At 70.8% G+C, this 11439-nt stretch overlaps 2 protein-coding genes and 1 long non-coding RNA gene across 4 annotated transcripts; 2 read left to right on the top strand and 1 right to left on the bottom strand.

The window, feature by feature from the left end:
• Positions 1-1461: 1461 nt before the first annotated feature.
• LOC142073690 (uncharacterized) lies at positions 1462-4819 on the bottom strand. Of its 2 annotated transcripts, XR_012670448.1 has the most exons (3): positions 4083-4758; positions 3363-3570; positions 1462-2962 (listed from the first exon to the last, which is right to left on the bottom strand). It is a non-coding gene; the product is annotated as an uncharacterized LOC142073690 (long non-coding RNA). The 2 variants fall into 2 exon arrangements; XR_012670447.1 differs by lacking the exon at positions 1462-2962 and having other exon boundaries at positions 3374-3570; positions 4083-4819.
• A 549-nt stretch (positions 4820-5368) lies between these two features.
• Positions 5369-7391, top strand: BLOC1S1 (biogenesis of lysosomal organelles complex 1 subunit 1). Its single transcript, XM_075133751.1, has 4 exons — positions 5369-5495; positions 5816-5888; positions 6510-6642; positions 7037-7391. The coding sequence occupies exons 1-4, from the start codon at positions 5435-5437 to the stop codon at positions 7145-7147; spliced, it is 378 nt and encodes a 125-aa protein (XP_074989852.1). The 5' UTR covers positions 5369-5434; the 3' UTR covers positions 7148-7391.
• A 213-nt stretch (positions 7392-7604) lies between these two features.
• On the top strand, positions 7605-11416 carry RDH5 (retinol dehydrogenase 5). Its single transcript, XM_075133725.1, has 4 exons — positions 7605-9261; positions 10316-10574; positions 10642-10805; positions 10893-11416. The coding sequence occupies exons 1-4, from the start codon at positions 8949-8951 to the stop codon at positions 11114-11116; spliced, it is 960 nt and encodes a 319-aa protein (XP_074989826.1). The 5' UTR covers positions 7605-8948; the 3' UTR covers positions 11117-11416.
• The last annotated feature ends 23 nt before the right edge of the window (positions 11417-11439 follow it).

Below are 11439 nucleotides of genomic sequence, written 5' to 3'. Positions count from 1 at the left end.
CTCTGCATGGGCATCGCAAGGGGCAACACCCCAATATCCTGGTACCCCAAAACGCCATCACCTGCAGATACCCCAGCACCCTGATACCCTGACACCCCATCACCTGCAGTGACACCCCGATACCCCGTCACCTGCAGCGATACCCCAACACCCCAACACCCCATCACCTGCAGCGATACCCCAACACCCCAACACCTGCAGTGACACCCCGATACCCCGTCACCTGCAGCGATACCCCAACACCCCATCACCTGCAGTGATACCCCAACACCCCAACACTCCATCACCTGCAGTGACACCCCGATACCCCGTCACCTGCAGCGATACCCCAACACCCATCACCTGCAGTGACACCCCGATACCCCGTCACCTGCAGCGATACCCCAACACCCCATCACCTGCAGTGACACCCCGATACCCCGTCACCTGCCGTTTGCCGTCCCGGGGCTCCCCAGCACCAAGGCCGTGCTCACGGGACGGCCTGGGGACATGGCGGTGGGAAGGGGACCGGGACAGCCCCTCTGGCTGCTCCCATGGGTTCAGCCGAGCCCTGTCCCCAGACTCCTGCCAGGCCCCCCAACCACCTCCACCCTGGCGCTGGGAGAGGAGAAACCCCCCTGCACCCCAAACCCAGAGGAGCAGCCGGCTCCCCGGCAGGAGCGGGCCCCGCGCCCCCCCACGCCGAAGGGGCCGGTGCCTTCGCAGGGTCCCAGGGGACCGGGGGGACGGCACGGCAGGACCCCACAGCAGCGGGGCCGGGTCCCACGGGAGCGGTTGTGGCTTGAGCACGGCCCCGTGCCCCAAACGGCAGCTTGGGGGGGGAGCGGGGAGGGCTGTCATATTTTCCAGCACACTGGCTATTTTTAACCGCTCCCGCTCTCCAAAGGCCTGTGAAGATATTTGGGAGCTGGCAGGGCCGCTCCGGCCGTGTGAATGAGCTCCAGCTCCGTGCTGGACGCAGGAAGAACCCTTCACCTCGACATCATCCTCCTCCTCGCTGCCGGCCCTGCATTTGGGGGGGATGAGGGCAGGACCAAGAGGGTCCGTGCCCCCCCAGCTCGCCCCCCGCCTGGCTGCCGTCCAGCCCTCCCCACGCTCGCCCCTTCTTTCCTCTTTTGCAGCCCAAATCCCTTCCCGAAGTCCCCGCTGTCGTGCTCCTGACGTGGGAAAGGGCCGATCCCTGCCTGGGAGCGGAGGACGGGAACAGACCCGGTCCCTGGGGGCTGCTCAGCCTCCCGCCGCCCCCCCGCGCCCCATCGCCCACCCCGGGGCTCCCCACCAGCTCTCCTGCGCTGCCCGACGGACGAGGATGGCACCACGCGAGCACCGGGCTGGGTATAAACAGGAAGGAAGGTGGTCGCGGCCGGGAAGCGAGATGAGCGGTCGATCTAGATAAAAACGTGATTTGGGCTCCCTCGGCACAGAGGGGACCCCCAAAAACTCTGATCAAGGCTTCAGGGTGCCCCCGAGCAGGGGGAGAGGAGCCGGGATCCCGACTCTCTGCCGCCCGGCTCTCCTCCCGGCTTCCAAAGCAACCGCCTCGGCGGCACCGCACTGCCAGCCTCCCTCCTCCCAACCAAGCCCCCAAATCCGCTTTGTTTTCCCTCAAACAGACCCAAACCTGAGCAGCCACCCCCGGCCACGGGGGAGCCAGCCCTGCACCCCGCGCCGCGCGTGCTCAGCACCGTGCATGGCCAGGAGGGACCCCACGGCGGGGCCCCCGCCGGGACCTCCCCCCGCTCCCCAGCCAGCCCGGTAACGTGCCGCAGAAGCCAGCTGCTCCGGATTAGGCCTGGCCCCCCGGAGCCCAGCGGGTCGGGGATTTCCAACCCCAAAACGGCCTCGCGAACGGACAACAGGACGCTTCCCACCTCGGGGCTCCCGGGGCCTCACGGCCTCGTCCCACCCCGGCACCAGCTGCTGGCGATTGGGTTTCAGCAGCGCCGGCTCGGCACGGCACGGCTCGGCACGGCACGGCACGGCACGGCACGGGCGGGCGCTGTGGATGAGCAGGGGAGCGAGAGCGGGAGCCCGGGCGCTGCCGGCGTCAGGGCGGGCTTTGTCATCCCCGCCGCGCCATCTCCAGAGAATTTTATTTTGGGTGCAAGGGCCAACTTCCAAGCGAGGCAGGGTTTGCCGGGGGAGCGCTCCCCCCGGCCCGGCTCACGGCAGGACGCCATTCCCGGTGGCTCGGGCACGAAGCACGAGGGTTTTCATGGCTGGGGGGTGGGCGGGGGGGTGTCAGGCAGCAACTCGCGTGTCAGAAGAGAACTCCTTGTTGGGAGGATTCCCTTTGCTCCGAGCCCTGGCTGGGATTTGAACCCCGAGCTCCCAGGAGCCGCAGCCTCACCCCACTGCATCGCGCGGCCGAGATGGGGGGAGCGCAGGGCTGAGCCCCCCAGCCCGCTCCCACAGCCAGGGCAGGATCCGCTCCAGGAGCCTCGCCAAGGCTTTTGCGGGAGCAGGAGCTAAAAGCAGGAGAGTGGGAGAGCGGGGAAGCGCTTCCCTGGGCAGAGAAACCGCCGGAGTCGGGGAGCGGCGAGGGCCGGGAGCGGAGCTCGGGCAGGGCGAGGATGGGACCCACCACTCGCTTCCGCACGGATGGAGGGAGGGAAACGCTCCCGAGGGCTCCCCCGGCGCGGCCAAACCTCCTCGCCAGCACCATGACCTCGGTGAAGGGCTGAATCGAACCCCGGCTCCCCCCGCGGAGCATCCTCCGTCGGCCGGAGAGGAGGGAGGACGAGGCAGGCGGCGGAGCCCGGGCCGGCCGTGCCTCTCGGGGCAGACGCGAGCGCGTTTCGCTGCTGTTCCAGGCAGCGTCGGCAAGGGAAGCCGAGGCACGTCCCCGGCACGTGCCGAGAGCCGGAGCCAGCGCCTGGGAGAGGTGTGAGCTCCCGCAGGCGCCCGCAGGAGGGTCAGCCGTCACCGGCAAAGGTTTCCAACCGGGCAGTGATCTTCATTCCTGTGGAAGGCAGGGCAGGAACCGCGTCGGCGCGGTTCTGGGAGCGGTGCCTCGTCCTGGGGCTCCCGCGGGCGGGAGAGCCACCGGCAGTTACCCTGCAAACACCAAACCCCTCCGATACACCCAAACCTTTCGCCGGGAGCAGCTGACCCCGACACACACCAAGCCCGGGCGCAGGGAGGAGCGGGGCGGCCCCACCGCACACAGACCCCGAGCACGCTCTGCCCGACAGCACCCCCGTTAGCCCGGCACGCTCGTCAGCTAACGATGGAAACAGCGAAATAAATTCCTCTGCCCTTCCCAAGGCTGCAGGGGTTCCTGCAGGCAAGAACTTGTTTGTGTAACTGGAGCGGGCCAGCATCGGACAGGCGTGTGGGGAGTAAGCTGGGGTTATTTTTACCCATTCACTGGTTTATCTTTGGCCACATTTTATGCTCGAGTTCCTGTAGCTGCAGCCAGAGTTCCTCCAGGTCACCAGCTCAGAGCACGAAGGCAAGGGGACAGCGAAGGAACAAGGAGCGGAATCCTTGGGGAGAATCCAGCCAGGATGCAGACGCACATCCCGCTCCTGACGGAGCCGTGAGCCGGCAGCCCCTGCCAGGACTGCCCTGAAGGGAGTTTGAGAAGAAACGGTCAACGCCGCGGCTGCGACGAGGCCGAACTTTGTGCTGCCTGCACCCCGAGCCTGCCAGAGCGCCCCGAGCCCTGCCTACCCCTTGCCAGCCCCGACCCACACAACCACAGCCCCCTCCTCGCAATCCCAGCCTTTTCTTTTCGCCTTCCCGATACTCCCTGTCCCTGCCCAACCCGAGGGGATGACGAGATCTTCCTCCTCCTCCTGACTCCGCTCGGCTGCGGCCAGCCGGCACCCAGCCAACGCACCGGCCTCATCCCAGGTCTCGGGCTGATTAAGCCCGGTGAGATCAGACGCATCCCGGCATTTCTGCCAGCTCACCCTTCCGGCACTCTGCAGGCCAATTTAATTTTCAGAGTGCACTTTGCTGGCAGCAGCCGCATCCCGGGAGCCCGGCCGGCTCTCCCCCACCCCCGCCAGCTCACTTCTCTCGCTGCCAGCCCCATCCATTACGTCCTGGCGCACGAACAGCCCAGGCGGCCGTACCTGACATTGGGATACCCTGACAAGGACGATTCCGGATTATTTGAGATTTAGCCCCAGCCTTGGTCCCACCGCAGCCGGGAAGGAGGCGAGAGCTCAGGAGTTCCCAGGCAGCACAGGCTGGTCCACCTGGGAAGCAGAAGTGGGTTTAACAGAGTCGTGCTCAGCTCCTTCAGGCATCCCCGGCCTCTCCCTCGCCAGCGGGGAGCAGAGCACTGCCCCGCTCATCACAGATCACGGGGAGAAGGAGAGACGGCCCACCCGTCCCCCAGCACCCCGAAGACGGGGTGGGGACCCCAACACCTCACGCCGCAGCCGAGCCGTGCCCGGGCTGTCGGTCACTCGCAGGGCACAGCCCAGGCCCCCCCCAGCCACACGGCTGGTACTGGGACCAGCAGCCAGCACAGCTGGAACCAGCAGAGCAAGGGGAGCCCGACATCCCGGTCAGTGCACGAGGCAGCCACGTATCCATCGTGCCACAGAGCCACAGGACCCAGGCCCCTATAGCACCCATATGTCCCCCAGCACAAACCCCTACAGCACCCCGCGCCCCCAGACGGGCCCCTATAGTACCCACAGGTGTCCACACCTCAGCCAGGCTCTCAGAGCCCCCACAGATCCCCAGCCAGGCTCCTATAGCCCCCACAGGCCCCCAGCTAGGCTCCTATAGCCCCCACAGGCCCCCAGCCAGGCTCCTATAGCCCCCACAGGCCCCCAGCCAGGCTCCTATAGCCCCTGAAGACCCCCAGCCAGGCTCCTATAGCCCCCGTAGACCCCCAGCCAGGCTCCTATAGCCCCCACAGGCCCCCAGCCAGGCTCCTATAGCCCCTGAAGACCCCCAGCCAGGCTCCTATAGCCCCCACAGGCCCCCAGCCAGGCTCCTATAGCCCCCTCAGCTTCCCACTCCCTCACACAGCTCCCTATAGCCCTGACATGCCTCCACCCAGACCCTTATAGACCCTATAGACCCCTATAGCCCCCTCATGCCATCAGCCAGGCCCCAGAAGCCCCCTCAGGCACCTAGAGCCCCTGAAACCCCCCTGCAGCCCCCTCGGGCTGTCAGCTGTGCTCCTATAGCCCTCACCCAGCCCCCTATAGACCCCCTGGGGCCCTGTATCCCCCATCTAGGCCCCTACAAGCCCCTGCCCAGGCCCCTGGAGCCCCTCAGGGCTGCCAGCCGGGCCCCTACAGCCCCCAGCGGGACCCTACGGCCCCCCGGGGCCGCCAGCCCGGCCCCTATGGCCCCTATAGGCCCCGCAGGCCCCAGGAGGCGGGGCGGCGGGGCGGGGCGGTCACGCGGCGGTCACGTGGCGGTCAGGTGACGCGGGCCGTGCCGGTGCCGTCCCGGCGCCGCCATGCTGTCCCGGCTGCTGAAGGAGCACCAGGCGCGGCAGAGCGAGCGGCGGGAGCTGCAGGGTGAGCCCGCCCCCGTCCCCATAGCGACCGGCGCCGCCCCGCGCCCCGGGGGCGGCCCGATTGGCGGAGGGAGCTGCCGCTCACCGCGGGGGCCGCGCGGGCTCGCACCCCATTGGCCGGCGGGGCTGTCCGTCAAAGCGGGGGTGGGGGAGGACGACACAACCGTGGCCGTGAGGGGCGGGGGGGCCCGGCCGGGGGGCGCGTGATGTCACCGCCCCGCACACTGACGTCACGCGGCTCCCCGCTGGTGTCACGGCCCGTGCGTGCGGGGAGCGGGGCGGGTTCGGGTCCCGCCGCCCCTCACGGCCGCGTCCCTGCAGAGCGGCGGCGCAGGGAGGCCATCGCCGCCGCCACCCGCCTGACCGAGGCCCTGGTCGATCACCTCAACGTGGGGTGAGGCCGGGACCCCCCCAGCCCCCGGACGGGACCCCCGGCCCCGCAACCCCCCCAAGCTGGGGACCCCCGGCCCACTGGCCTCTTGCCCCCAAAGCCCCAGCCAGGGATCCCTTCCCCCCCAACGCCCCCGGCCAGGGACCCCCCCAACCTCCCAGCCCCTTCCTCCTTGGATGCCCTGGCCAGGGACCCCCAAACCCCCAGTCCTTTCCCCCCGACACCCCCAGCTGGGGACCCCCTGGCCCCCCCCCAGCCCCTTTTAGCCCTGGAAACCCCAGCCAGGGACCCCCCCAACCCTGGTGCCCCTTCCCCCCCAAAACTCCTAGCCAGGGACCCCTGCACCCCTAACCCCCCAGCCAGGGACCCCCCAAGCCCTCTCCCCCCCAAGCCAGGGAACCCCCCCCCCCAAACCCCCTGCCCAGGGACCCCCTCAACTCCCTGCCTCCCCCTGCCCCAACCCCCCGGGGACCCCCAGGCGTCCCCTCCCAGCCCCCCCCCCAGGCCCCACTAATGGCTCCCCAGTGCTTCGGCTTCCCCCCCTCCCCGGGGACCCCCACCAGGGGGGCAGGACCCCACCCCCTGTGTCCCCCCCGTGTCCCCCCCCGTGTCCCCCCCCCGCAGGGTGGCGCAGGCCTACGTCAACCAGCGGAAGCTGGACCACGAGGTGAAGACGCTGCAGGTGCAGGCGGCCCAGTTCGCCAAGCAGACGGGGCAGTGGATCACCATGGTGGAGAACTTCAACCAGGCCCTCAAGGTGGGGGTCCCGTCCCCCCCGCCCCAGGCACGGGGGTCGCCCCCCCCACCCCTGGCTTGGCACAGCGGGGGGATTTCCCTCTGGGACACGCGGAGAAGCAGCCCCATGGACCCCCCCCCTCCGTGTCACCGGTGCTGGCCGAGGGACGGGGGTCCTGCGCCGGGAGCCCACCGCCGGCGCGGTGCAGCCTGCCCGGTGCCGGAGGGTGGGTGGGCTGCGTTCCCCAGCCCCGCGGCTCGACGCCGGAGCAGTCTGGCAGCACCACGGCGGGCAGCGCCCGTGGGGTCCCAGCCAGCCGCGAGCCCCCGCAGGGCTGCGGTTGCCAGGGAGGGAGGCAGGGTGGGGACCCCAAATCCCGCTGGCAGCTCCCTGACAGCCCCCCCTCTCCCGGCAGGAGATCGGTGACGTGGAGAACTGGGCCCGCAGCATCGAGATGGACATGCGGACCATCGCCACCGCCCTGGAGTACGTCTACAAGGGGCAGCTCCAGCCCTCCTGCTCCTGAGTCGCTGCCGGGGACCCCCCCGAGCCCCCCCGCCACCGCGGCTGGTCCTGGCAGATAACGCGGGCCCAGCCCTGATGCCGCAGCGGCTCCCGGCCGCCGCGGGGACCCCTCCGTACCGGGGCGCGGGCAGAATAAAGCGTGGTGGCACAGGTGGTGTGCGGAGGCCGGGCCAGGCGCGTGCCGGGGCCCTGGCACAGCCCTCGGCTGCCCCCTCCTAAGCCCCCTCATCCTCTTTACCGCTTAACTCGGGCTCTGAGGCCCCTTTTTCTCCCAGACAAAGGGCCCCTTCTGGGCCAGGAGGGCTCTAATCCCCCCGGGGGGGAGCTCGGCCCCCCAGCGCCGGGCGATGCCCCCTCCCAGGGCTGGGAAGGGGACCTGGGGGGTTCTGCGTGCCCTTGGGGGGGTGCCCTCCCTGCCGGCTCTGGTCAGGGGCTCCTCCATGGTGAGGGTCCCCCAACAAGACGAGGGGTGCCCCAGCACCCGCACGCATGCACCCAAGTCCCCCCTGGAGCTGCACCCAGAGGCGGGGGGGGATCGGGGGGGCTCAGCCCGCAGTGAACTTTGGCTGCGGGCTCTGCCCCGGCGCAGGGGGAGGAGCGGCCGCGGCCCCCCCGGCTCAGACGGCCTCTGCTGCCGCAGCCGGAGCAGCGCCCGGAGCCCTCTGCCCCACCGAAGGTAGGTGGGGGCTCGGTGGGGGGCTCCCCTCCGCACCCCGACCCGGGCCAGGGGGGCCAGGCGAGCCGGGGCCGCAGCAGCCCCCGCCGTGGGGCTGCCCCATGGCCGCAGGGCGCGGTGAGACGAGTCTGTCGGGTCTCACGCACGCCGAGACCCCACGCCGTCCAGGCTGGGCAGGGGGCTGCTGCCCGTCCCCTGCCCTCACCCGGCTGTGGGGACCCAGGACAGATGTGGGGGGTCCCCCCACAGCCCCCGAGGGCAGGGAAGGGGTGGGGGCTGCCATCTGGGGGTCAGCCGGGACCCCCCAGCCCAGCCCCAAGTGGGTTCGAAAACCCCGGCCAGCACCCACTGCTGGGGGCAACAGGAGGAGCCTGACACCCCCAAAGACCCCCGAATGGGGCTCCTGGAGGGGGACGCAGCCCCCCACAGGGCTTCCTTATCGGGGAGGGGGGGGGGCATGTGGGGGCAGGTGGGTTGGGGGGTCCCAGAGGCAGCGGTGATGGTCACCTCCCCGTGCAGGTCAGGAGCAGAGGGTGCCCGGGGTTGTCCCCTGCCCTGGGAGGGCAGGAGGGGGACAGGGTTAAGCCGGGGGGAGCAGCTGGGACCCCCCCGGCCCCGGTGCCGCCCCACGGGCCCTGGGTCCCGGCCAGGCGCTGACGCGCTGTGCCCGGCTAATCCCCGGCATGCCGTGCGGATGCCCTGGCCCAGCGGGAGGTTGGTCGGTCAGAAACTCGTCCGGGCGTGGGTGGGGGACATGGGGTGCTCGCCCCCATGCTGGGAGGGTGACGTGGGGTGCTCACCCCCACCCAGGGAGGACGGACCACCGCCCAGGGTCCCCGGGTGCCCCACGGCACCCGGGCAGGGACCGAGACCCATGTGGGACCTGCTGCAAGCTGGGGTCAATCCTCAGCCCCCCCCTTTTCCCCCTGCACCTGGGGGGGTCTGACCCCCGTGGTGTGGGGCAGGGCAAGGGATCGGGGGTCCCCTGCACGGGGAGGGGTGCGTGGCTTTACCCGGCGAGCAAGGAGCCTGGGTTCAACTTGGGGTGCCGGGGTTGGCCCGGCGGGGGGGTGGCACGGCCCAGGACGCCCGGGTTCCCCTCCCACCGCCCCCGCAGGCCCCCGCCATGTGGCTGTACCTCTTGCTGGCGGCGCTGGCCTGGGCGCTGGGCTGGCTGGTGCGGGACCGCCGGACCCTGCCCTCCGTCAAGGACAAGCACGTCTTCATCACCGGCTGCGACAGCGGCTTTGGCAACCTGCTGGCGCGGCGGCTGGCCCGCCGGGGCTACCGGGTGCTGGCCGCCTGCCTGACCCAGAAGGGGGCTGATGGCCTCCAGCGGAGCTGCTCCGGCCACCTCCGCACCACCCTGCTCGATGTCACCCGCTCCGACAGCATCCGCCGGGCCGTCGAGTGGGTGCGGGCAGAGGTGGGCGAGAAAGGTGAGGGGGGCAGGATGGGACCTGGGGAGGTGCTGGGGGGGACACGGGGTCCCAGGGGAGGTGCTGGGGGACAGGATGGGACCTGGGGAGGTGCTGGGGGACAGGATGGGACCTGGGGAGGTGCTGGGGGGGACACGGGGTCCCAGGGGAGGTGCTGGGGGACAGGATGGGACCTGGGGAGGTGCTGGGGGGGACACGGGGTCCCAGGGGAGGTGCTGGGGGACAGGATGGGACCCAGGGAGGTGCTGGGGGACAGGATGGGACCCAGGGAGGTGCTGGGGGGGGCCATGGGGTCCTAGGGGAGGTGCTGGGGGGCAGGATGGGACCTGTGGAGGTGCTGGGGGGGGACATGGGGTCCCAGGGGAGGTGCTGGGGGACAGGATGAGACCTGGGGAGGTGCTGGGGGGGACATGGGGTCCCAGGGGAGGTGCTGGGGGACAGGATGGGACCCAGGGAGGTGCTGGGGGACAGGATGGGACCCAGGGAGGTGCTGGGGGGGGACATGGGGTCCCAGGGGAGGTGCTGGGGGACAGGATGGGACCTGGGAAGGTGCTGGGGGGGGACATGGGGTCCCAGGGGAGGTGCTGGGGGACAGGATGGGACCTGGGAAGGTGCTGGGGGGGGACATGGGGTCCCAGGGAGGTGCTCGGGGCCAGGATGGGACCCGGGGAGGTGCTGGGGGGTGGGACAGGATGGGTGGTCTCAGGAGAGACGCTATAGTTGGCTCCCACCAAGGGCTGCTCCAGGGCAGGACGGGGACCTCCACAGAGGTGGCATCGGGCAGGACAGGGGGTCCCTGGGGAGGTGCTGTGGGGCAGGATCAGGGGTCCCTGACGAGGGGGGGGCCACCAGCATCCCGAGGCGAAGGATGAGGGGGCTCTGGAGAGGGGCTATAGGGTGGGGGGGTCCCTGCAAGGTGCTGTAGGGCAGGATGGAGGGGAGGGTCCCACCAGGGCACACGAGGGACGGGATGGGGGTCCCAGGGGGGGTGCCACGGGGCAGGGACACAGAGGAGGGGACCGCGGCCATCCCCGACCTCACGCGCCCCCCCCAGGTCTCTTCGGGCTGGTGAACAACGCGGGGGTGGCCAACCCCATCGGCCCCACGGAGTGGATGGGGATGGAGGACTACCGGCAGGTCATGGCCGTCAACGCCTTCGGGGCCATCGAGGTGACGCTCCAGCTCCTGCCCCTGCTGAAGCGGGCGCGGGGCCGGGTGGTCAACACCTCCAGCGTGCTGGGCCGCCTCTCCGCCAACGGCGGCGGCTACTGCATCTCCAAGTACTGCATCGAGGCCTTCTCCGACAGCCTGCGGTGGGTGCCGGCCCCCCGCCCGCCCCGCGGCCCCCGCCCCGCGCCCTGACGGCCGTGCATCCCGCAGGCGCGACATGTACCACTTCGGGGTGAAGGTCAGCATCGTGGAGCCCGGCTTCTTCAAGACGGCGGTGACCAACCTGGAGAGCATCGAGGCGTCCCTGCGCCAGCTCTGGGACCGCCTGGCGCCCGAGACGCGGCTCAGCTACGGCGAGGATTTCTTCCACAAGTGTGAGTGGGGCGGGGGGGGATGCCTGCTGCCTCAGTTTCCCCCGGCCGCGGGCTGACCCCCCCCCTTCCCCTGCCTGCATCCCCCAGACCTCAAGGTGCAGCGGCTCATCATGAACGTCGTCTGCGACGCGGACCTCAGCAAGGTGACCCGCTGCATGGAGCATGCGCTGGGCGCCCGGCACCCGCGCACCCGCTACAGCGCCGGCTGGGACGCCAAGCTGCTCTGGCTGCCCGCCTCCTACCTGCCCGCCTGCCTCGTCGACTTCGCCCTGGCCACCATCCTGCCCAAGCCGGCCCACCGCGTCCGCTAGTCCCCTCCTTGCAGCCACCAGCCCCCTCCCAGGGCTGTGAGACCCCCCCCAGGGCTGCAAATAAACCGCCCATCCCGGGTGCTGTGCAAACCGCCGGCCTGCGGTGCTCGTCCCTGCGGCAGCCCCGGGGCTGGACGGGGTCCCCGCGTGGCTTGGGGACCACTGGTGGCATTGCCGTGGCACAGGGAGACCCCAGCCCCGCTGCCATGGGGGGGCGGCTTCCAGGGCCATGGCCCTCGGGGGGGACCCGCAGGGACGCTGCCACTGTCGCTGCCCTTCCGCCAGCCCCGGCACAGCCCGGCGTCCTGTTGACGCGGCCCCGA

The sequence above is a fragment of the Calonectris borealis genome, chromosome 30, assembly GCF_964195595.1.
Source record: "Calonectris borealis chromosome 30, bCalBor7.hap1.2, whole genome shotgun sequence".
In the NCBI taxonomy this organism is placed as follows: Eukaryota; Metazoa; Chordata; class Aves; order Procellariiformes; family Procellariidae; genus Calonectris; species Calonectris borealis.
This window is presented reverse-complemented; position numbering and strand designations above follow the sequence as displayed.